This window comes from Heteronotia binoei, chromosome 5 (assembly GCF_032191835.1).
Source record: "Heteronotia binoei isolate CCM8104 ecotype False Entrance Well chromosome 5, APGP_CSIRO_Hbin_v1, whole genome shotgun sequence".
NCBI classification, from domain to species: Eukaryota; Metazoa; Chordata; class Lepidosauria; order Squamata; family Gekkonidae; genus Heteronotia; species Heteronotia binoei.
The window spans coordinates 16301240-16327900 of NC_083227.1; the positions used below are offsets into that span (position 1 = coordinate 16301240).

The 26661-nt window shown below is 47.6% G+C and overlaps 1 protein-coding gene across 1 annotated transcript; it reads left to right on the forward strand.

Moving 5' to 3' along the window:
* The first annotated feature begins 2440 nt into the window (after positions 1-2440).
* Positions 2441-8353, forward strand: LOC132571757 (zinc finger and SCAN domain-containing protein 31-like). Its single transcript, XM_060238550.1, has 3 exons — positions 2441-3163; positions 4293-4419; positions 7358-8353. Exons 1-3 carry the CDS (start codon positions 2441-2443, stop codon positions 8341-8343), a joined length of 1836 nt encoding a protein of 611 aa, XP_060094533.1. The 3' UTR covers positions 8344-8353.
* The last annotated feature ends 18308 nt before the right edge of the window (positions 8354-26661 follow it).

Consider the following 26661-nt stretch of genomic DNA (forward strand, 5'->3'; position numbering starts at 1 on the left):
CTACACCTGTCCCTTTTCCTCATGGCAGACTTACTCAGCAGCTGGGGAGAACCACTGGCTTTTGTTCTAAGAGTATAAATGGCAATTTTCACAATGGAAGGTGGTAATAGCAGTGGGATAGCGCAGGGCTCAGTACTAGGTCTGGTGCTTTGCAGCCTGCTTATTAATGATTGTGAGTAAGCAGCGAAGTGGCTAAGTTTACAGATGACACTAAGTTGTTCAGAGTGGTGAGAACCAGGCAGGACTGTGAGGACTCCAGAGGGATCTGTCAAGGCTGGGCAAGTGGGTGTCTGTGAGGCAAATGAGGTTCAACGTGGGCAAGTGCAAAGTAATGTGCATTGGAGCAAAAAAATCCTAACTATAAATATAGGTGGATGGGATTGAAATATAGGAACGGACAAGAAACTCGAAAATGGTGGTTCATTTCATTTCCTGATTCATTGGTTTGCCCTATTCGGTGGTTCAGTGTTTTTTTTTTCTTAATGCATCATGGTTCGTTGCTTGGGGAAGTCGTAGAATGGCCCCCCAAAGGGATAGAAAGTGGCAGCATGCAGCAAAATGCCTGGCGTGATGATGTTATCATGTTGGGTACGTTGCCAGGGGGATGCTCTATCACTTGGGAAAAAACTCTATGATTTCCCAAGTGATAGCGCATCCCTCCCCCATGTGCCCAGCATGATCACATCACTTCTGGGTGATTCATCATGCCAGTGACAATGCAGCATGTGAGGAACATCTCCCACCGATAACGACACAGACAAGCCGCCCCAAAAACAAGCCACTTCGTTTTGTGAGTCGTGCATAGCGCAAGTAGCCGAACCAATTTGGAACGACCTGCAAATCGACTATTTTAGGCATGAATTGCGATTCATGCTTCAATTTGTGCCCACAATGCCCCTGTATAAATCTATGGTGTGATTTCATTTGGAATACTGTGTACAGTTATGGTCACTGCACCTCAAAAAAGATAGCACTGGAAAAGGTACAGAAAAATGTAACTAAAATCAAGCCTCAGATTCGGCAGGAGCTCACAGGAGCGCAGCTCCTGAACCTTTCTGATGGTTCCCCCTCTTCCTCCCCACCTACCTTGTCCATTGAACAGTAGGTGCAGCTGCATAACAATCCCCGGATTAGGAGAGCGGGCAGCCAGCCAGCCACCAGGGGCTTTGCCACGCCCCCAGCAGCCCTCATTAACCCCTGAAGAAGCCCATGCCATCCTTTCTCCACTTCTTATGTGATTTGGGAGGCAGGTGGCTTGCTGGGGTTTTGTGGGGGGTGGCAGGAGAGCCCCAGGTGAGTAAGGCCTGCTTGGGCTGGCTGGATCTCTAGCCAGCCCAAGCAGGCCTCGCTCACCCGGGGCTCTCCTTTCTTGCATCAGGTTGCTTTTGGCTGGGGGGGCGGCAGCATGTGCTAAAGAGTTATGCTAATGAGCTCCACCACCTATTTTTCTACAAAATGACCTCTGACTAAAATGATTATGGGGATGGAACATCCTCCTTATGAAAATATGTTAGCGGTTAGGGCTCTTTAGCCTGGAGAAGCAATGACTGATGGGGTGACGATAGAGGCTGACAAAATTATGCCTGGGATGCAGAAGGCAGAGAAAGAAGTACTTTTCTCCCTTTCTCACAATACAAGAACTCATGTGTGCTCAATGAAATTAAGGAGCAGTAGGCTTAGAACAGATAAAAGAACGTACTTCTTCACCCAAAGAGTAATTAACATGTGGAATTCACTGCCGCAGGAAGTGGTTGCGGCTGCAAGCATGGACAGCTTCAAGAGGGGATTGAATAAACATATGGAGTAGAGGTCCATCAGTACTTATTAGCCACAAGGTATAGATGGAACACTGTGCTAGGGCAATGATGTTCTAAATATTCTTGGTTCTTGGAAGGCAACAATGGAAGTGTTTCTGGAGTTCTGGCCCTGCTGGAGGACCTCTTGATAGTACCTGAGTTTTGGCCATTGTGTAACACAGAGCGTTAGACTGCCTGATCCAACATGGCTTTCCTTATTTCTTACGTGTGGGGCAGTAATGTTCTGTATTCTTGGTGCTTGGAGGGCAACAGTGGGAGAGCTTCTGGCATTCTGGCCCGACTGATGGACCTCTTGAATGGCCCTTGGGATTTCGCCACTGTGTGATGCAGAATGTTGGACTGGATGAGCCGTTGGCCTGATCTAACATGGCTTCTCTTAATATTTCTTCATTGACAGGGGACTCCAACAAGGCACAGCCTCTGAGGGAACCCTTCATTCCCCATTGTTTGTGGTGTGGATCCTCAGCCTAGAGGCTGGATATTTCCCTCACGCACTGTTCACTGAAAACGTGCTAAGCTAGGCACAATACCCATGAGGGAAAACAGCCACAAGGCAAGAGGCCAGATTTCCGGCCCTGAATTTCTTGCTCTGAAATACACTAAAGGAACGTGTTAAACCAGCAATGAAAACAGAGCAGGAGGAACTGGTGGTCGCCAAGCCTGATGTGGGACCACAAGGAACTGGCGGGGGAACCCCTGATGCCTACCAAGGGGGAACAATTGGACAACCCCTAAGTTCGATGAAAACCCAGAGCATTAAACAGGAACCAGAAGAGGGGTCATCATTGCAGTGCTGGGAAACCCAGTGGCAGGAGTTTCTCAAAACCGTGCAGTCTCCTCAGCCCGGAGAGAGAATTCCACAGCCACCAGCATCTGCATCATTGGCTGATACATCTGTAGCCCCCTTTGAGGGAGCAGCACCCAGTGGCCAACAGGCTCAAGACAAGGGTGAGGCCAGACACCCATTGGCCTTTAAAGGAATAGCCCAACAAGCCAACAGCATGCTGGAATCAGCCGGTGCTCAAGCCGCAGAGCTCAAGACTGAGGAGGCAGTCACCTTGGAGACAAGATGTCGGCGCTTCAGGCAGCTTGGCTACCAGGAGGCTGAGGGGCCCCGGGAGGTTTACGTCCGGCTCTGTGAGCTCTGCCACTGGTGGCTGAAGCCAGACACACACACCAAGGAGCAGATGCTGGACCTGGTGATCCTGGAGCAGTTCCTGGCCATCCTGCCTTTGGAAATGCGGCTGTGGGTGGAAGGAGGCAGTAGCGAGAGCTGTTTCCAGGCCGTGGCCCTGGCGGAAGACTTCCTGCTGAGGCAGCAAGAGGATGAAAAACCAGCATGGCAGGTGAGAGTGGTCCAGAGTTAACAGAGGGTACAGCTGTGCAGTCTGTGTGAGCAAAAATTCTACTTCGTGAGCGACTGGCATGAAAGTTGTGAGCCAGAGGCTGAAAAACCTGTGACATTAATTCAGCTTAGAGGGAACACTGATCTGGGGCAGTGATGCTCTGTTCTTTGGGGGCAACGGTGGGGAGGAGTCTTGGAGTTCTGGCTCTTCTGGAGGACCTCCTGTTGGCACGTGGGTTTTGGCCACTGCATGACACAAAGTGTTGGACTGGGGTGGGGGGGCATGATACAAGTTTATAAAATTATGCATGTGTTGGAGAGAGCTGACAGAGTCCCCTCTCCCAAAATAATAGACTTTGAGGGCATCCGATGCTGATGGGAGGTAGGTTCATGATGGACAAAAGGAAATGCTACTTTACACGTAGATTAAAATGTGGAATTCACTGCCAGAGAATGTACTGATGGCCATAGGAATAAATAGCTTTCAAAGGGTCATTAAATAGATTCATGGAGGATAAGTCTATCAGTGGCTACTAGCCATGGCGACTGAGGGGAACCTCCACATTCAGAGGCACTAAGCCACTGAATCCAGAGACAGGAGGCAACATGAGGGGAAGACCTCGGCCTCTGTGCCCTGTTGTTGGCCATCCAGAGGAACGGGTTGGCCCCTTTGTGAAACGGGATGCTAGACGAGATGGACCATCGGACTGACTCTGATCCAGTAGGTTTCCTCTTATGTTCCTTGACTATACATGGGCAATGCCCAATTGAGATCTCAGGAACTGCCAAATGAATTATCCAGGGCATAACAAAAATACTACCTCTACCGTTTTATATATGTATTTTTTTAATGTTATACATCGCCATGACTCTGGCGCTAGCCGGGATAGAGCGATTCGTCGAATGTAAATAATAATACGGACTGCTGTGGGTGTGCTGTGTAATAATAGTAGTAATAATAATACGGACTGCTGTGGGTGTGCTGTGTAGTAATAGTAGTAGTAGTAATAATAATAATAATAATACGGACTGCTGTGGGTTACCAGCTGACCAGGGGAATTACCAGTTCTGAATCAACTTTGTATTCTGCTGGAGTGAGAGATGGATTTTTCTTTTATTTCCTTTTTAAGAACACTGGACCTGTTGAAAAGGTGGTTGTGTCTTTCCCTAAAGAAGAACATTCTCTGGGAGATTTGGACCAGAGAGCCCTTCACGGGGAAGTCGTGCCAGACAATGGTGCTAACAAAACATCTTCGGGTAAGGCGCTTCTCCCCGTTCAATGGGGCTTCATTGTGATTTTCACAAGATAATTCTCATCTTCAGGCTTTGCAGTTTACAGAGATACAATTATTGAATTGCTGTTGCACGTTCCAAGAATGCTGAGTGTGATTTTTTTTAGGAAGCGCACAATGGAGTCTCTTCTTCACAACACAAGAGGGAATTCACTGCTCTCTCAGGAGGGGATGAGGAAATCCGTGGAGAACAGGCTTCACAAGGACTGTTAGCAACTAACTGGAACCCCCATGTTTTGAGGCAGTATACCTTGGGACTGTTTCCTTCCTGCCCTGATTGTGGTGGGACTCCATAAGCAGGGGTGGAATTCTAGCAGGAGCTCCTTTGCATATTAGGCCACACCTCCCTGATGTAGCCATTCCTCTAAGAGCTTACAAAAAAGAGCCTTGTTAACTCTTGGAGGATTGGCTACATCAGGAGGGTGTGGCCTAATAAGGAGCTCCTGCTAGAATTCCACCCCTGCCCATGAGTACAAGGCTAGGCACTGTTGAAAACAGGTTGCAAGGTTAGATAAGCTAACGGAACTAACAGACCTAACAGAACTCTTTCTTTGTTACAAAAGGGCATTGCAGAGCTGGAAAAATTACAGAGGAGGGCAACCAAGATGATGCTGGGGTTGGAGCACCTTTCTTATGATTTCTGGGATTTTTCAGTTGAGAAAAGAGATGACTAAGGGGGCAGACATGATAGAGGTTTATAAAATGCTGTATGGGGTGGAGAGAGTTCATGGAACCATAGAGTTGGAAGGGTCCTCCAGGGTAATCTAGTCCAACCCCCTGCACAATGCAGGAAATTCACAAACACCTCCCCCTAAATTCACAGGATCAGCATTGCTGTCAGATGGCCATCTAGCCTCTGTTTAAAAACCTCCAAGGAAGGAGAGCCCACCACCTCCCAGAGAGGAAGCCTGTTCCACTGAGGAACCGCTCTAACAGTCAGGAAGTTCTTCCTGATGTTGAGCCGGAAACCCTTTTGATTTAATTTCAACCCACTGGTTCTGGTCCTGCCCTCTGGGGCCACAGAAAACAATTCCACCCCATCCTCAATATGACAGCCATTCAGGTACTTGAAGATGGTGATCATTTCACCTCTCAGCTACCTCCTCTCCAGGCTGAACATCCCCAGCTTCAACCTTTCCTCATAGGACTTGGTCTCCAGACCCCTCACCACCTTTGTTGACTAAGAGAACTTTCTCTCTCTCTCCTAAAATAATAGAAGATGAATGAAGCTGATGGGCAGTAGGTTCAGGATGGACAAAAAGAAAGACTGTTTTAAACAGAGAGACATTAAAATGTAGAATTCGCTGTCAGAGGATGTAGTGATGGCCACAGGAATAAACAGCTTTCAAAGCAGACTAGACAGATTAATGGAGGAGGAGGCTATCAGTGGTTACTAGCCATGGTATGAAACCTCCACATACAGGGGCACTAATCCTCTGAATCCCAGAACCAGGAGGCAAAATCCAGGGAAGGCCACAGTGTCCTGTTGCCGGCTGTCCAGAGGTACTGGTTGGCTACTGTGTGGAACTAGATGAACTACTGATCTGATCCAGCAGGGCTCTTCTTGGGTGGAATTCTAGCAGGAGCTTCTTTGCATATTAGGCCACACACCCCTGATGTAGCCAAATCTCCAAGAGTTTACAAGGCTCTTTTGAGTAAGCTCTTGGAGGATTGGCTACATCACGGGTATGTGGCCTAATATTCAAAAGAGCTCCTGCTAGAATACCATCCCTGGGTTATGTTCAAAGTTGTCCACATCTCAAACAAAGTAATTCCAAGAAGCCATTTATTGTGCTCCTATATTTCAGCTGTTAAGTTTTTCAGTCTCAATTGATACCGAAGCCCTGTTTTGCATTGGTATACGTCCAAAAACTGTGGCTGACCCAAAGTCACTTTGTAGGTGCATGTGGAAGAGTGTGGAATCAAACCTGGTTCTCCCAGATTAGAGTCCACATTCCAGATTAGAGTTCACATTCCTAGAGCCAGTTTGGTGTAGTTGTTAATTGTGTGGACTCTTATCTGGGAGAACTGGGTTTGATTCCCCACTCCTCCACTTGCAGCTGCTGGAATGGCCTTGGGTCAGCCCTAGCTCTGACAGAGGTTGTCCTTGAAAGGGCAGTTGCTATGGGAGCCCTCTTAGCCCCACCCACCTCACAGGGTGTCTGTTGTGGGAGGAGAAGATATAGGAGATTGTAAGCCGCTCTGAGTATTTGATTCAGGGAGAAGGGCTGGGTATAAATCTGCAATTCTTCTTCTAACCACTACACCAAATTGGCTCTCGGTAGGAATTAGGAAAGGAATTGAGAAGCAGATGGATTGATATTATTATGCCCCTCTGTAGCTCGATAAACAAGTAAAGATAGTCCCAATTCCGACTCTGGGGTGACATTGCTTTCACAACATTTTCACAGCAGACTTTTTATGGGGTGGTTTGCCATTGCCTTCTCCACTATAGCTTGATAGTATTCTAAATAAGGCCTCCCTATAGCTCGATAATGAGGCCTTATTTGGAATATCGTGCAGTTATGGTCGTTGTATCTTAAAAGGGACATTACAGAATTGGAAAAAGCACAGAGGGCGGCAACCGAGATGGTGAGGCGAATGGATGACCTTTCATTCAGACACCTGAATGGGGAGGGACAGTGGCTCAGTGGTAGAGCATTGGTAGAGCATTGGTAAGCAGAAGGTCCCAGGTTCAATCCCCGGCATCTCCAACTAAAAAGGGTCCAGGCAAGTAGGCGTGAAAAACCTCAGCTTGAGACCCTGGAGAGTCGCTGCCAGTCTGAGTAGACAATACTGACTTTGATGGACCCAGGGTCTGATTCAGTAGAAGGCAGTTTCATATGTTCATATATATGTCCATATGTTCACCTGTTTATGGATCTCTTCACTTCTTCCAACAGATTATTTGCAGCCAAATGAATGCACGGATGCCAAAAATCCACTGGAAAGCTCCATGAATGTGGAACTGTCGCCAAAGACCTTCCAAAGGCGATCAACAGGGAACGCTTTTCGAGGTGAAGAAGTGGGAGAATCCACCAGGAGTCAACGGAAGTCAAGGAGGCAACAGAAAAACCACACCAAATCCAGGATGAGTAAGCCAGTCTCTTGTAAGGACCATCTTCTGCGGCACCAGCAAATCCACATGGCCAAAAAAACGCACAAATGCTCTTACTGCGGGAAAGCTTTCAGCAGCAGGTCGCACCTGATTATTCACGAGAGAACCCACACGGGGGAAAAGCCCTACAACTGCTCCGTTTGCGGGAAGAGCTTCAGCCGCAATTCTCACCTCATCGTCCATCGGAGGACTCACACCGGGGAGAAACCGTACAAGTGCTCCTTCTGCGGCAAAACGTTCAGCCACAGTTCTCTCCTGATCAAACACGAGAGGACCCACACCGGGGAGAAGCCCTACGAGTGCTCCTACTGCGCAAAAAGCTTCAGGCAGAGGTCGTGCCTGACCATCCACGAAAGGACACACACAGGGGAGAAACCGTACAAGTGTTTGGTCTGCGGGAAGAGCTTCACGTGCAATTCGCACCTCGTGGAACACGGCCGGACCCACACGGGGGAGAAGCCGTACAAGTGCTCCGTTTGCACAAAGAACTTCCGGTGCAATTCGCAGCTGGTCAGGCACCAACGGACCCACACGGGGGAGAAGCCGTACAAGTGCTCCGTCTGCGGGAAGGCCTCCAGTTACAAGTCGGACCTGATCAGACATGAGCGGACTCACACGCGGGAAAAGCCGTATCAGTGCTCTGAGTGCGGATGGGGCTTTCTTTGGAAATCCCAACTTGTCAGCCACCAGAGAGTACACAGTGAAGAGAAACGCTGGCACAGGCCTCCAGTGACTCTGAGGGAAGCTCTTGTCATAACTCATGTCTTATGATTCACAGAAGAGCCAAGAAGCTGAAACTTCTGCCAAAATATCCAGTTTGCAGCACTGGGCTCAGATATGGGTCCCAAATGCCCCATGTCGTCTGCAGCCGTGGTGGGCAGTTGATGCGGATACTTGACCTTGATTTCATGGAGAGTATCATAATAAAAAGTAGAGACATCACCCTGCCAACCAAAATCCGTATAGTCAAAGCGATGGTATTCCCAGTAGTAATGTATGGCTGTGAGAGTTGGACCATAAGGAAGGCTGAGCGCAGAAGAATAGATGCTTTCGAGCTGTGGTGCTGGAGAAAAATCTTGACAGTCCCTTGGACTGCAAGAAGATCAAATCGGTCAGTCCTCAGGGAAATCAACCCTGACTGTTCCCTGAAAGGTCAGATGCTGAAGCTCAAATACTTTGGCCACAAAATGAGAAGGGAGCACTCACTGGAGAAGACCCTGATGCTGGGAAAGACAGAAGCAAAAGAAGAAGGGGACGGCAAAAGATGAGCGCAGAAGAATAGATGCTTTTGAGCTGTGGTGCTGGAGAAGACTCTTGAGAGTCCCTTGGACTGCAAGATGATCAAATCAGTCAGTCCTAAGGGAAATCAACCCAGACTGTTCCCTGGAAGGTCAGATGCTGAAGCTGAAGCTCAAATACATTGGCCACCCAATGAACACGCACTGGAGAAGACCCTGATGCTGGGAAAGACAGAAGGCAAAAGAAGAAGGGGACAACAAAAGATGAGATGGCTGGACAGCGTTACTGATGTAACAAACACGAATTTGAGCAGACTTTGGAGGATGGTGGGCTTGTCCATGGGGTCGCAAAGAGTCGGACTCAACTGTGCGACTGAACAACAACAAAATCTTTTTGGTTGCTGGTGGTGAAGAATGCCACCAGGTTGCAACCCACTCATGGTGACCTGTTATTAGGTTGTCCAGGCAAGCGATGAGCAGAAGTGGTTTGCCATTGCTTGCCTCTGCTTAGCAACCCTGGGCTTCCTTGGTGGTCTCTCCCATCCAAATAGGAACCAGGGTCGATCATGCTTAGCTTCTGTGGTTTTATGAAATTGGGCTATCTTGGCTCAGCGCTAGAGCATCTGCTTGGCATGCAGGAGGTCCCCAGTTCAACCCCTGGCATCTCCAGTGAAGAGAACCATGCAGTCGGTGATGTGAAGGACCCCTGCCTGGGACCCTGGAGAGCCGCTGCCAGTCTGAGTAGGCAATACTGACTTTGACGGACCAACGGTCTGATTCAGTAGAAGGCAGTTTCATGTCTTCATCCAGGTCAGAGCATTTTTTTTTTTGCTTAAATTCCACCCTTCCCCACACACACACACGTTTCTTATCTTCCATCTGATTTCAGAGGTACCCACCAAATCCTGTGTACACAAGATTCCCTCCACCCCATCCATGGTTACAGATTCACTGTCTAATCAAGGCAAAGTGGTAACAGAGAATGATAGTTTCTTTTGCAAATTCCGATGAATCTATTTTGAGATGAATACATCTATCCGGTGCTGGAGAGGACTCTTGAGAGACCCTTGGACTGCAAGAAGATCAAATCAGTCAGTCCTAAGGGAAATCAACCCTGACTGGAAGGTCAGATGCTGAAGTTGAAGCTCAAAAACTTTGGCCACCAAATGAGAAGGGAGGACTCACTGGAGAAGACCCTGATGCTGGGAAAGACAGAAGACAAAAGAAGAAGGGGACGGCAAAAGATGAGATGGCTGGACAGTGTTACTGATGTAACAAACACGAATTTGAGCAGACTTTGGAGGATGGTGGAAGACAGGAGGGCCTGGCGTGACTTTGTCCATGGGGTCACAAAGAGTCGGACTTGACTGTGCGGCTGAACAACAAAAACATCTGTCCAGGTTACCAATATCTTTTGTATTGATCCTGTGATATCCAAATTTCTTTGGGATCTGTCAGCTGGGGCTTGCAGGCAGTATCTTTTGAACAGACCCTCAAGGAATTAGGAGGCACAATTACTTTTGTGCAAGCATTCATGAAACACACAGCAGTAGCAGATTTTCATGGATAACTTATGAATGCAGGGGGAGGGTCACAAATGCTGCAATCTAGTGAAAAGGTCATCAATTTACAACTAACCTAGTTGGGTTTTCAAGGCAAGAGATGCCTATTATTTTGCCTATTATTATTATTATTATTATGTAGTGCAGCCAGGAGATCCTAAGATTGTCTGGCAGCTGGAAGTTCTAGCTCTTTTAGCATGATTCACCACCAGGTGGCGAGCTAGACTTGTTTTTTGGGCTGAGAGAGTTCTGAGAAAACTGTGACGGACCCAAGGCCACCCAGCTGGCTTCATGTGGAGGAGTGGGGAATCAAACAGTTCCCCCTATTAGCATCCACTGCTCTTAACCACTTCACCAAGCTGGCTCTCCATCCGAATACTAACCAGATCTGTCTCTGCTTTGCGTCTCAGGTCTTACGAGATTCAGCTAGCCTGGGCTATCCGTAGCAGAGGAACAAATTTGTTCTTCAGTTGCACAAGCAAGTACCCTGGCTTTATCAAAACGTGTCAGGTTGCATATAAGCAGGGCTCACTTTGTAGCAGGGGCTCCTTTGCATATTAGGCCACACACCTCTGATGTAGCCAATCCTCCAAGAGCTTACAGGGCTCTTAGTACAGGGTCTACTGTAAGCTCCAGGAGGATTGGCTACATCAGGGGGCGTGGCCTAATATGCAAAGGAGCTCCTGCTACAAAGTGAGCCCTGCATATAGGTTTCCTAACTGGCAACCGACCAAAACAATATGAAATCCAGACATCTGAGACGTAGATTAAAGAGCATGCGACAATTGGATTTTCGCAATTTCTTTATATCAATCAGAAGTTTTAAAAATTGAAATAAATACTCCACATCCCGGAGAGGGGGACCAGACATAGCCAGACAGTTGCCCCAGCCAAGGTGTAGTTAACTGTGCTTAATTAAGCTTTTGGTTCCATGATTTGGCACAATTAAATTACCTATCTCGATTCCGCCATTATGCTGAATCATGGTTTCATTAAGGCAAGCTAGATTGGCTTGTGTCTTGGATTTGCTTTAAATTGTAGCTGATATGTTTTTTTCTAAATAAACAACTATCTTGCTTAAAGTTTTGTTGTGTGTTTTTTTTTTTTAGTTTTGCACTGGAGACTTGGAATCTCCATTTCATAACAGTGAGAAGACACATGCTTCAGTATGATAGATGAAGAGATTTTGGGTTCTGGCCAGTGTTCCCTCTAGGCTGAGTTAGTGTGAGCTAGCTCACAATTTTTTAGCCTCTGGCTCACACATTTTTGTCTCAGCTCAAGAAAAATGGTCCTAGAGCAAGCTAATTGATACAGTAGCTCACAACTTTAATGCCAGTAGCTCATAAAGTAGAATTTTGCTCGCAAGGCTCCACAGCTTAAGAGGGAACAGTGGTTCTGGCCACTGTTTCTTTCTGTCTGAGAAGACTCTCAGGGACAGAAAGACATTTTGCGCAAACAGTTGGAATTTTTTTTTTCTTGTTTCCTCACGGAAAAACCTGTACCTCATTCAGCAATCAAATTCTGGAGCTCAGGTCTACTGGCAAGTGGCACGATATCTAAATTGTGTTTGGAAAGAGTGAGTTGCCACTCACCTTTGTTGTTTTAAGTTAGATTCACTCACACACACACACTTAACCTCCAAAGTCAGAAGGTTTGATGTAATTAGTATCCATGAGAGAACAAAGTGGCGGTGGTTGGGAGACTCAAAACGCCACCTGCTGTCTTTTCTGAAACAATGCACCTTTGTGCAGAGAAATGGACAGAAAACCTATAGACCAGGGGTGGCCAACGGTAGCTCTCCAGGTTTTTTGCCTACAACTCCCATCAGCCCCAGCCAGCATGGCCAATGACTGGGGCTGATGGGAGTTGTAGGCAAAAAAAACATCTGGAGAGCTATCGTTGGCCACCTCTGCTATAGACTTATGGCTTTAGATCTGAATCTGCCAAAAACTTATGTTCAAAAGTACTCTTGTAGAGTGATGAGCAACTCCAGGGTGCCAATTAAAGGAAATGAATGTAGACGACTTACGAAAATGCAAAAATTAAGGGAGGGATGGTGGCTCAGTGGTAGAGCATCTGCTTGGTCTGCAGAAGGTCCCAGGTTCAGGTTCAATCCCTGGCATTTCCAACTAAAAAGGATCCAGGCAAGGAAGTGTGAAAAACCTCAACTTGAGACCCTGGAGAGCCATTTCCAGTCTGATTAGATAATACTGACTTTGATGGACTGAGGGTCTGATTCAGTATAAGGCAGCTTCATATGTTCAATGCAATGCAGGTGAACACTTTTAAATGTGCATCAAGAGAGGATCTTCTGTGAAGTGTAGAAACAACCACAGTGTGTTGGACTGGGTGGGCAGATGGCTTGATCCAACATGGCTTTTCATTCTTACGATTTCACATCAAGTTTAGCTTTTCAGGTTTTGCACTGCCTTTCACCCTTAGGCTTACAGGGTGTCCACAAAATGCAATTCAGGGCAAAACAGTCCAGAAGGCAAAATGGCTGGAACAGACACTCAGCCTGACTACACAATACAACAGCACAAAGGCATGCCCAGGGGACTTCTTGTAGCTACAAGAGTACCTCGGAGAGACTGTGGCCCAAGCACACACTGAAAACTTCTGTAAAACTTTCTATATGCATTTGGAACTCCGTCAGGTTGCTCCTGGGCAAAATGTTTCTTTGTCCTACCACTTTTAACTGAGCACAGGGACTGACCTGTGTGGATAACTGAAGAGCAGTATTGGTTTAAGATTAGGGTTCCAAGTCCCCCGTGGCTGCCGGTGAGAGACTTTTTCTTGCACATGCAGTGCGATGACATCACCTGGAAGTGATGTATTGTGCTGGTCACATCAAGTGAGGACATTCTAGGAATTTGCAGTAAACTATGGTTTCACACGGGGACACTCTAGCAATTTTTGGGGGGAACTCTCCCCAAATTGGCTAGTGTCCTTGCATGAAACCATAGTTTCCTGTGAATTCCTAGAGTGTCTCCGTGCAACACACCTAGTGTGATACATCATTTCTGGGGGCCACACGCATTGTGCAGTGACGGGATGCTTTGGGGGGGGGGGCGGGGATCCCCCTAGTGACCTCCTCCCTGCCGGTGGGTTGGGGCCCGCCAAACTAGAGGATCCCCCAGCCCAGGCGGGAACCTGGGAGCCATCATGCCCTTTTGGATTACTTAGACTGTGGATAGTATCAGATGTCAATTATTTGTAAATTGGATGAAGTGTTTATGTATTTTTGCCTTTGCAAATGAACCTACTACCACTATTACTATTGTACAGTAAATGTGAACTAGAGTACTATTACACAAAAAAGAGAAATAGTAATTTGTAATAACATATTGGTTCAGCAGTCAGTGTTTCATTCATTTTCTGCTACAAAAAAGCCCTGGCTACAAGCATAGACTACTTCAAGAGGGGATTGGATAAACATCTGGAGCAGAGGTCAGGGCCGGATTAAACCCCGTGGAGGCTCCTAGGCAGTTGAAATCTTGAGGGCCCTCTCACAAATGATCTCAAGAGTTGGAACACCCACCCCACTGCCAATGCAAAATGGTACAAATTCAAGATCCAATGACAGAATAGTAAAATTAATAAATTGAGCAGATCTTTGATGTGAGCATGTGAAAGCAATAAAACGGTAATATGTCAAAATGTGAGAATGTCTGTTAATGACTCTATTGTTATAAGCCTGGGCCAAAAATGTGGCATTTCTATCTCAGAAGTTTTCCCATCCAACAATTTACCTTTTAATGTGTAACATACATATAGTTTGCCATTAGGAGAAAAATACATTAAAATATAATGGGAGATGGGTTCAGTATATGTAATGGGATAAAAACCAAAGTCCCTGTTTGAGTATGTCAATACAGCTAAAAGAGAAATACATTGGATGGTGATGTTCTTGTCCACCTAATTATTTTTTAACATGCAAACATCATTTGAGTTTGCCATAGAAACTCATGTGAAAAGTGACACTGATTTTCCCTAGTTTTCCCCTTCTGGACCCCTTCCCCAAAAAGGTGTTAGTATACCAAACTGGTGAATCATGCCACAAAAACTGTCCTCAAGCAGGAGGCTGAAGTTGGTTCCGTATTCGTGAATTCAACCAAAAACATTGAGGAGAGTTTGAAAGCTCTGAACCCGAAAATAAGGTCTAGGCCACCATACATCATACACCCCCATGTTTGGGGACTCTGTCCTTCAAGAGGACATGAGCGGTTCTCATGCCAGCTGCTCCAGAGGGTTTAAAAAAAAAATAATTGAATTGTGTTTGCCTGTGTCCTTTATGAAGTTTATATCTCTGCTACTTGATCTTAAACAGGTAAACACATGGCCCGGCCCAACAAGGTCTCATTTATGTCAGATCCGGCCCTCATAAATGAGTTTGACACCCCTGCAGCTAGTCCTTTCTTCAGACCTTTCACTTCTAGCTTGCCTCCTCATGGTGCACCCTGGATAACACTAAAGAGCTGAAACTTCTAGCTGTCAGACAATCGTATGATCTCCTGGTTACACTACACACATGGAAACAAACAAACAGTCCTTCTCAGGACTACAGCAGAAGGAGCATAGGAGACAGCATCCAAATCTACCAAACGGATACGGAGGCTATAAAGCAAGTCTAAATGCCAATATTCTTTGCAAAAGGTGTAATGTATACAATGGGAAAAGCTGCCGGCCTGCTGAGCTTCATTTTCTGACATACTCTATTGGGACTGCCTCGGTTCTGAGGGTCAGAACGAATTCCCTGTCGCCCATGGCTCCAAGCCCTCTGGGGAGCCAGTATGGTGTAGCATTAGCAGCACACTCTTATCTCAGAGAACAGTGTTTGATTCCCCACTCCCTCACATGCAACTGGAGTGACCTTAAGTCAGTCATAACTCTCTGAGCCATTCTCTCGTAAGCAAGTTCTGTCAGAGATCTCTCAGCGCCACCTACCTCACAAGGTGTCTGTTGTGGGGAGGGGAAGGGAAGGGAAAGGAGATTCTAAGTTGCTCTGAGACTCCAAGTGAAGAGCGGAGTATATATCCAATCCCTCCTTTTCTCAGTTCCATGGTAGCTTTCAGAAATTTCAGTAATTGTTTGGAACTTCTGTTTTTAAGTATTGATGATAAACCTGAACCTTTTCTCAGCTGAACAAAGCAGTAGACAAGTGCAACTTTAAGACCAACTAAGTTTTATTCAGAATGTAAGCTTTTGTATGCTCTAAGCAGACTTCATCAGACAAAATTGGAATGGCAAGCCATCTTTAAATATAGAGAAAGTGGGCAGTGAGCTGGTATGTAGAGTCATGGGAATGTTTTTAGCAGATTAAAAGAATCAGAAATTGGGGTCTGTGTTTGTTTGTTAGTATTGATAACTGGGCTGTAATAACAGTGGAGGGTGATAAAAAGCAGACATGTCATAGGTGTGAAGTGCATCTGGGTGTCATTCTGGCTTTGTTAGTTGTGGGTTTTAATGGAGGGCATTAGTATCTCAAGAGGTTATAATATCATGTAGTTTGCCATTAGAAAAAAAAGGAATACATTAAAATATAGTGGGTTACTATATGTAATAAGATAAACAGCCAATATCCCTATTTGAGTATGTCAATACAAAAAACCAAAATATTCTGATACACTGTTCTAAAAGAGAAATACATGCTAGTTTGCCATTAGAAAAAAAGGGTACCTTAAAATATAGTGGGAGATGGGTTAGTATATGTAATGAGATAAACAGCCCATATCCCTTATTTGAGTATATCAATGCCGACATAAATGATACTAAATTGGGAGGGGTTGCAAACACAGAAGAAGACAGAAACAGAATACAGGCTGACCTTGACAGGCTGGAAAACTGGGCTAAAATCAATAAAATGAATTTTAACAGGGATAAATGTAAAGTTCTGCATTTAGGCAGGAAAAATCCAATGCATGGTTATAGGATGGGGGAAACTTGTCTTAGCAGTAGAATATGCGAAAAGGATCTAGGGGTCTTAGTGGATCGTACGCTGAACATCAGTCAACAGTGTGATGTGGTTGCTAAAAAGGCAAATACAATTTTGGGCTGTACCAACAGAAGTATATGTCAAGCATGGTAGAATTCCATTGGTAATTGATTGTTATAGGGCCCTCCATAAAGCTGGCCTGTGAAATATCACAGAGGACCAAGGTCTATTAACTCTGTTATTCTTTCCCACTCCCCCTTCTTACTTTATTGCTTGCAAAGTAGAAGTAGAGAGAAATGAAACTAACTTGAGAAAGAGTAATCAGCACCTTCCCATACATTCCTGTTAGGGACTGTGGCACATCTGGGGAAAGCAAGGGCGGAGTCCTGATAACGCTATGAGAATGTACACATTCATGATAGTTTATGTGTAAGAGGGCATCCCTCGCTCCCACCTTTTGGAATCCTTTTGAAGTATGCCTTAAAAGTATTGTATCAATGTTATCTTTAGCATCACTCTCAAGAATCTGTAACACTGAAAGTATCGGTCTATCAATAAATGCAGTTTTGTATCAAACTTGACTCATCATTGAAACTGCATGCTTGACAGTATAGTGTCCAGATCACGTGACGTGATGGTATCGCTTTACTCTGCTCTGGTAAGACCTCACCTGGAGTATTGTGTTCAGTTTTGGGCACCACATTTTAAGAAGGATGTAGACAAGCTGGAACGGGTCCAGAGGAGGGCAGTGAAGATGGTGAGGGGTCTGGAAACCAAGTCCTATGAGGAAAGGTTGAAGGAGCTGGGGATGTTTAGCCAGGAGAAGAAGCGGTTGAGAGGTGATATGATCACCATCTTCAAGTACTTGAAGGGCTGTCATGTAGAAGATGGTGTGGAATTGTTTTCTGTGGCCCTGGAAGGTAGGACCAGAACCAATGGGTTGAAATTAAATCAAATGAGTTTCCAGCTCAACTTTAGGAAGAACTTCCTGACTGTTAGAGCGATTCCTCAACGGAACAGGCTTCCTCGGGAGGTGGTGGGCTCTCCTTCCTTGAAGGTTTTTAAACAGAGGCTAGATGGTCATCTGACAGCAATGAAGATCCTGTGAATTTAGGGGGAAGTGTTTGTGAGTTTCCTGCATTGTGCAGGGGGTTGGACTAGATGACCCTAGAGGTCCCTTCCAACTCTATGATTCTATGAATACAAAAACCCAAAATATTCTGATACACTGTTCTAAACGAGAAATACCTTGGAAACCTGTGGATGTATAGCTACACTCAGTGAGAGTTGGTTCAGCATATGTAATGAGATAAAAAACCAATATCCCTGTTCAGTCCTGGGAAGGTGTTTGTCCCTCAGCTGAGTTCAGATTGTCTCTGGAGTCATCCTTATGTGGATGCACAGTACACCATTTGTACTGACAGCAGGTATGGTATACTATTAAGAGCAAGGATGTCATCCATGTGACCTGGGGGCTGAATCAGGCCCGGAGGGCTTCTATCAGTCCCCGGAGCAACTGGCTGCCATCTGCTTCCTTCTCCCTCTCTCTTGTTTCCTTCTGCATCACAGCTTGCTTTGCAGGGTTTCCTCAACTGCATAGGAACTACAGAGCAAAGCCTCTATTTTCTCCTTTGGTTGAGGCGCCTCTCTTAGGGAGGAGGGAGAGCTTGCTTGGTGAGGTTTTCTCAATCACATAGCACAGTTACTGAGCGAAGCTTCTCTTCTTGCTATTGGCTGATGCTCCTCCTCTTCCTGATCCCCTGGGGAAGGAAGGAAAAAGCCAGAGCTTCCTTTGCCCAGTTCCCTGGTTTACATGGGTGGGATACAAAGAAAGCACCTTTAAGACTCATAAGTGTTATCGTTTTAAGCATGTTTTAACTTTTTTCCAAAAAATAAAATCATTGTGTCCTATATCTCTGTAACCTGGCATTCCATTTTATGACACACAAAGCCCGGCCCAACAAAGTCTCATTTATGTTAGATCCAGCCCTCATAACAAATGAGTTTGACATCCCTGAGTTAGAGCATCAGGCTAGGATCTGGGAGACCAAGTTCAAATGCCATTCTGCCAGGAAACTGGCTTCTGACCTTGGGCCCTGTAACGTGCTCGAAGCGGAGACGAGAGTAGGGCAACATGGTTTATTAGGAGCACGTTGCAAGAGAGGGAACACGCGGGCCGGGTCCCGCTTATGTACAATCCCGGGTACAGCCTACTGGGTTGGTTGGGCCAATCCAGCCCCGTTGAACTTCCCGCCACAGCTGGAGATAGGCGGGGACAGGCTCCCGGCGCTGGGGCTCCTGGGACTGCCCAGTTGCCCCCCGTCGGGTCGCATGACATTTCTTGATACACTACACCCCTCCCCCCCTGGTTAATGTACAAAGTCCTGTAAGTATGCGGGGGGCCGGCGCTCCCGAGTGGACCGTCTGGGGGGTCCCGGTGGCGGCGGCGCGGCCGCCGAGGATGGTGCCTCGGTAGGTCCTGGAGTGGACGGGGGCGGCCCGTCCGGTTCAGCGGATCCCTCGGTTTCGGTCGGTTCCGGTACCTCCGGCGCCCGCATCACGGATGTTGGGATCGCGTCATCTAGGCGGTCTCCGTTAGGCTCCTCGCTGGATATAGCCTCGTCCGTGTCCGTGGGGGCCTCCGGAAGGGTGCGGCGCCTCAACTGATCAATGTGCCGCCGTAGTACCTGGCCCCCCTCCGTTGATATGTCGTAGTGGCGGGACCCGGTTACCCTCAGTACCCGCCCCGCCACCCAATCGGGGCCCCTTGCATAGTTTCGGGCGAAAACTGGGTCGCCCGCGAAGAAGCCCCGGGCGGCGTCTCGGACTTCGGGGCTCCCGCGGGTGTCTGAAGCCCGGTCGGGATGCAGCCGGTCCAGCCGGGTTATGAGTTTGCGTCCCATGAGGAGCTCAGCCGGGCTGACTCCTGTGACCGGGTTAGGGGTGATCCGATTATCGAAGAGGAACGCGGCCAGCCTGTGGTCCCAGTCCCCCTGTACAATTCGGCCGAGGGCCTCCTTTGTTGTGCGGACCATCCGCTCCGCCTGGCCGTTGGTGGCCGGATGGAAGGGAGCCGACCTTATGTGCCTGATCAGGTATCTTTGCAGGAACGCCTGGAAGTCGGCTGAGGTGAAGGCGGCCCCGTTATCAGAGACTATGGTGTCCGGGATGCCATGTGTGCATAGGACCCTGCGCAGAGCTCTGATCGCGGCTGTGGACGAGGTGGACCCTACGGGGATGACCTCCAGCCATTTGGTGTAGGAGTCCACTATTATGATGAAGGTCTGCCCCTGGAATGGGCCCGCAAAGTCGATATGGAGTCTCGACCATGGTTTCCGGGTGGACTCCCACCTAGTGACGGGGGCGCTGGGCGGCTCGGGCCGGGATTCCTGGCAGGTCTGGCACCCGCGGACCCAGCCCTCGATCTCCCCGTCCATTCCCGGCCACCAGACGTAGCTCCTGGCCAGAGCCTTCATTCGCACTATGCCGGGATGAGTCTCGTGTAGGGATTCTAGAACACGCTTTCGGAGCGGAGGTGGAATCACTACCCTACTGCCCCAAAGTATGCAGCCCTTGTGTGCGGCTAATTCCTCCCTCCTCGCCTTGTAAGGCTTGAATTCTTCCCCCATGTTTCCCTCTGGCCACCCCCTCACCACCCAGTCGAGCACCCGTGCCAGTGTCTTGTGTTTCTGGGTGGCCTTGGCCACCTCCGTTGCGTGGAGGGGCGGCTCTGGGAGGCTCTCTATCATCATGACCTGGTGTGCGGGTGCGGGGTCCGGACCCGTCTCCGGAAGCGGCAAACGGCTAAGCGCATCCGCGTGTCCCATAGCCTTGCCGGCCCTATGAACCAGTGTGTACGTGTATGAGTTGAGGAATTGGTTCCACCTCAACACGCGCTGTGAGAGTATTTGGGGGGTTTGTCGGTCTGGGGCCAGTAGACCTAAGAGGGGCTTGTGGTCCGTGGCAATGGTGAACCTTCTCCCATATAGATACTCGTGGAACTTTCGGACCCCTGCCACGATTGCCAGGGCCTCTTTATCTATCTGCGCGTAGTTGCGCTCGGCTGAAGTGAGCGTGCGGGAGTAATATGCGACCGGTACCTCCCTCCCGTCCGGAAGCTGGTGCCCCAGGACTGCTCCCACCCCATACGGCGACGCATCGCAGGCCAGGATGACGGGGAGGGCCTCGTCAAAATGGTGGAGCACCGCATTGGACACCAGGACGTCCTTGACCGCCTGAAACGCCGCGGCCTGTCGTTTGCCCCAAACCCAAGGGGCTTTTTTGTCCAGCAGCCGGTGAAGGGGCTCCGCCAGGGCTGCCTTGTGGGGGAGGAAGGAGTGGTAAAAGTTGAGCACCCCCAAGAAGCTTTGGAGCTCCGCTTTACAGGTGGGAGCCGGGGCTTGCACGATGGCTCGGGTCTTTTCTTCCGTGGGGTGGATTCCTGCTGCGTCAACGGCGAACCCCAGAAACTCTACCCGTGGAACCCCCAGCAAGCATTTCTCTCTCTTGACCTTGAGCCCCGCTGCCTGGAACCGGCGGAGCACCTCTCGAAGGCGGTTGCCGAATTCATCGGGGTCCGGGGCGGCGACTAAAACGTCGTCGAAAAACGGCTGGACTCCTGGGATCCCTTTAAGGAGAGCGTCCATTAGGCTCTGGAAAATCCCCGGAGCGACGCTAACCCCAAACTGAAGCCTCTTTACCCGGAAAGCCCCCCTGTGGGTCACGATCGTTTGGGCCTCCGCCGTCTTATTGTCTACTGGGAGCTGCTGGTAGGCCTGGGCCAGGTCTAGCTTCCCAAATATCCTAGCCCCCGCTAGGGCGGCCAGGACATGGCTCACCACCGGCACTGGATAGGGGTTGTCCTGCAGTGCCTTGTTTATGGTGCATTTATAATCGGCACAGATCCGCACCTCCCCGTTTGGCTTGATGGGGGTAACGATGGGGGTTTCCCAGGTGGCGTAGTCCACCGGCTCCAGGACGCCTTGTGCCGTGAGGCGGTCTAACTCTGCCTCGATCTTAGGTTTCAAGGCGAACGGAACCCTCCTGGCCTTGAGCCGAATCGGTCTGACCGTGGGGTCTAGGGGCAGGGAGATGGGCGGCCCCCGGTAGCTCCCTAGGGACCCATCGAATACCTCGGGGAATTCCTTGCAAATCTCCCCGAACCCCCGGGGCGTTATGGTCTGGCCCACCCCCTCCACGCGGATTCCCAAGGGTTTGAACCAGGCCAGACCTAGCAGGGTGGCCAGCTGGCGCTTAACCACCAGGATGTCCAGCGGGCCGTGGAAGGACCCCCGCTCGACCTGTACCCGCGCCCACCCCGCAATTTGCACCGGGTTCTTCTGGAAGTCCCGGAGTATGGAGTCTGCCGGCCGAAGTTGCAGCCGCTGGCGGGGACACAGTTCTCTTAGGGTTTCTTCCGCAATAAGGGAAATGGAGGACCCTGAGTCCACCTCCATTTGGCAGGGGTTCCCCTCTATAAGGACCGCCACCTTGATTTTATCGGGGGAATCGTGGGGCAAGTTCAGTACCTGTAGGGACGTGGAGTCTACCGCGTGGGACTCCGTGGACTCGTGGTACGTGATCGGCTTCCTGCGGTTGGGCTTGGCTCGGCAAGCCCTGGCAATGTGGCCGGTCTTTCCGCAGCTCCTGCAGTCCCAGGTCCTGTATTGGCAGTCTCTCCGCTCGTGGGGGCCGCCGCAGCTGGCGCACTTGGTGGCCGGGGCTCTCTCCGACGCTGGTGGTCGGTCGGTCGCTCGGGGGCGTTGGGTCGCTCTGTTGGGTGGCCCGGCTGGGCGGCGTAGCTGATGGGCTTCCTCCTCCTCGGGGCCGTCTTGGTCCAGCTCTCCGTGGTGGGCAGCTTCCATCTTGGCCCGGGGAAACGTTCGTGCGGTTCGTTCCCATGCCACCGCTTCGCTGAAGGCGGCCTGGAGAGTAAGCTCTTCTTTGGCGAAGAGCTTCTGCTGGAGCCTCTCGTCGCGGAGGCCCCACGTGAATCTGTCCGCCAGGGCTTCCTCCAGTTGGGGGAGGTTGCAGTTCCCGGCGAGTTTACGGAGGGCCGCCAGGTAGTCTGCGGCGGACTCGCCCGCGATCTGGTCCCGTTTGTGGAACAGGAACCTGCGAGCCACCCGCGAAGGCTGTGGTGAGAAGTGTCCCGTGAGGAGTCGGATGATCTCGTCGTAGGATTTCTCTGCCAGACGGGCGGGTGCCGAGAGACCCTTGGCGATCTCGAACGTGGCAGGCCCGCAGACGCTCATGAGAACGTCCCTCTTCGCTCCGGCGTCAGTGATCTTGTTGGCCCGGAGGTAGAACTCGACCCGCTCCGCGTAGGACTCCCATCCCTCTGGATTGGTTGGGTCGAAGGGCTCGAGGTAGCCGGTGATTCCGCTTTGGTTGGCCATGATGGCGGCGACAGTCGCTTGTTGCCCAGATCTCCGTCGTAGCCGCTGCGGCTAGTATCCCACCTTCGTCGCCAGTGTAACGTGCTCGAAGCGGAGACGAGAGTAGGGCAACATGGTTTATTAGGGGCACGTTGCAAGAGAGGGAACACGCGGGCCGGGTCCCGCTTATGTACAATCCCGGGTACAGCCTACTGGGTTGGTTGGGCCAATCCAGCCACGTTGAACTTCCCGCCACAGCTGGAGATAGGCGGGGACAGGCTCCCGGCGCTGGGGCTCCTGGGACTGCCCAGTTGCCCCCCGTCGGGTCGCATGACATTTCTTGATACACTACAGGCCCATTGCATTCTCCCAACCTTATGAAATATCACAAGGCAATTTGAGCTTGTGTTGGGGACTTAAATGGGGTACAGTTAAACTCTAGACATTGTTTAAAAAGGTATCTTACATTTCTACTTAACTACATTACTTTGACATTCTGTGACAATTTCACCCACTCTCAGGATTCCTTCCATCTTCTTCTCTGCTGAACACCCATCCCCTTTTCTTTCTTTTCCCCACCTACGCAGGAAAGGATGCCACAAATCGCAAGTGGGGGGCGGAGCAGTGTGGTGATGTGTTAAGAATAATCTTCCTGAAGTTGGCATTAGGAAATTTTACCTGTTTGGGTCTTTGGATTACCCCGCCTTAAGGTTTTTGCTTCTAAATGGCCAATGTATCCCTGTGAACAGCTCTTTTGTAATAAATCCCCATAAATCAAAAGTATGGTTTCAGCTTACGGATACACTCCTGAACAGGATACACAAGATTGCTACAGCACAGACACTGACTTCAGATTCTGATGCAATAATTCAGAGCAAGAGATGTCAATTATAAAACACCGCTAAATAAAGGCAATAATGTTTTAAGCATGTTTGTATTTTTTTTTTTACTGTCCTCACCAAATCACAATTTAACCACTGGATTTTAAAGCTTGAAGCACGCCCTTTCCAAAGAACTTAAAATCGCCGCCCTCGCATCTGCCAAACTCCAAATTTTAATTTTTAAAGTTTATATTTTCAACAAAATGGCATCCGCGACTTTTCTGGAACCTTTTTTAAAAGTTTTCCTTTTTCACCTTAAATCCACCAAAATTAATTTCACTTGTATAATCCAGTGGGTTTCACCTTTTCCAAATGATATCTACCTGCTCCCCTAAATTTTATAGTCCCATTTAATTTTGAAAAGTTTTTAAAAATTTTGACCTCCCCTTAATGGCCACTGAACTTTTTCTATGGTTTTATGGTGCTAGAGAGGGCCAGGAGGTTTATTCTTTGCCCTTCTCCCAATGGCTCCTTCCTGCTTTTCTTGCCACGAAGTCTTGTTCTTTATGGTAAAGGGATCCCGTGATGTTTTGATGATGTCACTTCCTGTGTCGTCCTCACATCCAGCAAGTCAATGACGATGGGGGCTTATGCAGAAACCACAGGCATTCAAAACATAAGGGTTTTTTTGCTCTTAACTTTGTTTCCTAAACTCCAAAAGTCTCGAAATTACCCCCTTCTCTTCTTCTTTACTTTAAAATATTGGATTTGACTCCCAGTTTTTATCCTTATTTCATATAAAGCTTATATTAGTCCCGGAATGATAGATAACAATCTTCCTACCTTGCCACCGAGTAGACCCTTCTCAACACCGTCCTTTCCAGAATATGTAGAGATTGAATAGTCCCAAGAAAGCTTGGACTGTGTTGAATTTAAGTCAATTTAATGACCACAGAGCCGTGTGTAGACGTTGGAGTGCAATTCTTCAACGGGGATTCTTCAAAGCTTCAAAGGAACCCCGCTGGGATTCCTTGTCAGCCACAGTAAACCCCCTTGGAATTTCCAGAGCACGTCTTGGCCTTTCCCCTGACTGAGAAAAGTAGGCAGCAGGCGTTGAGGTTTCCTTCCCGGCCCAGAACAAAAGGCTTCGGTCCGCTCCTCTTGGAGAAGCGTCTCAATTCTCCATGATCCAACCCCGGAAGTCTCAAAAGGCTCAGCTGCTTTAACTCTGGTGGGGCTGCAGGTATAGAAAGGAAGAAAGGTGAGTCTTTTCTTGTCCTCCCCGTGGACAGCAGCGCCCAGGAGACCTTGCTGGACTGGACTGGAGTGATATACCATCTATGGAACAACTTTAAATTTCGGACATTTCTTTTGTCTCCAATATTTAGCAAAATCTTTGAGTTATTTTACACGTCCACCATAAACGATAAAAGGAGCCTACCGCTGAACCACATTTCCAACATTTCGGTGAGATGGTTGAGTTAATTCAAACCTGAGATTATGTTACTATCCCTAGTGAGAAAAGAAATTCCCCAAGAAGATGAGCACGTGACAGTTTACACTCTTACTGCAGCAAGAATTACTTTTGCTAAATATTGGAGACAAAATGTCCGAAATTACAGGAGGTTCTAGATAAAATTTTGCAAGCCGCAGAAATGGATATATTATCAAATTTGGTGAAAGTTCTCTCTAAAATTTATGGGTTTAAGAATCTTATAATTAATTTTCCAAAAAAGTAACCACGTTTCTAAATCAATATTTTTCCCTAATTTTTTTGACCATTTAATCATTGATTCTTTTACAACTTCATCTTCTAATTTCACCTGGGTTAGGTAATTATAAACTTTTTTAATCGTTTTATCCTCCTTATTTAACAAAATTTTATCAAAATCAAAATTATTTTTGGTAAAACCCACTAGTTTATCTTTATTATATTTAGCCATAATCTGGGTCATTGTCCACCATTCCAGTTTTATTCCTCTTGACTCCAAATCCTCTTTCCCTCTTAATTTGTCATTTTCATCCAGTAAATCCTGATATCTAATTACCTTAGCATATTGCTATAATTGTGGTTGCATTGAAGCTTCTCCCGGGGCTAACCATCTTGGGACCTTATTATATAGCTTTCTTTTGATTTTTAACCAAACATTGAATATTGCTTTGCGAATTAGATGGTTTACAAAATATTTTTGCGTTTTTTCTACATACCATATATTTGCATGCCATCCACTATGTAAGTCAAAGCCTTCTAGTGCCAGTATTCTTTTGTTTTCCAGTATTATCCAGTCCAGCAGCCAAACTGTTACACATGCTATATAGTAATATTCCCAGTCTGGAAGGCCTAATCCACCATTTTCTTTTTTATCAGTTAATGTTTTCCATTTAATCCTGGGTTTCTTATCTAATCAAATAAAAGCCCGGATCATCTGATCTAACTTAACAAAAAAAACTTTCTTACTTGCAAAATTGACCATCTGAAATAAAAACATTACTTTTGGAAGTATATACATCTTAATAAGTGAAATTCTGCCCATAAATGACAGTTGCATATTACGCCATTTCATTAAGGTAATTTCAATCTCTTTTAATAAGGGCCCGTAATTATTCTCATAGATATTGCTGCATTTGCTTGTCAAAATTATCCCTAAGTATCTTATTTTCGTTTCCCTTTTAAATCCTGTTTTTTTCTCCAACACCTGAATTTCCTGTGTGGACATATTTTTTGTTAAGATTTTGGATTTCTCTTGATTTATCTTTAATCTGGCCACTTGACCATAGTTATTTAACTCCTTTAGAATCTCATCCATATTGGATTCTGCAGTATTCTATTGGATTCTGCAGTATTAAAACAATATCATCGGCATATGCCAAAACCTTATATATCTCTCCTTTAACTTCTAATCCTCTAATTTTATTATTTCTAATAGACTCCATCAAAATCTCCAAAGACAAGATAAAAAGTAACGGGGATAACGGACAGCCTTGTCTGGTACCCTTACATAATTGAACTTCTTCCATTAACTTGCCGTTAACAATTATTTTAGCTGTTTGTTCGTTATAAATAGCTTGTACATTTTTTATATACTCATTTCCAAAATCCATAATTTTTAACTGTTGAAACATAAAATTCCAGTTTAAATTATCGAATGCTTTCTC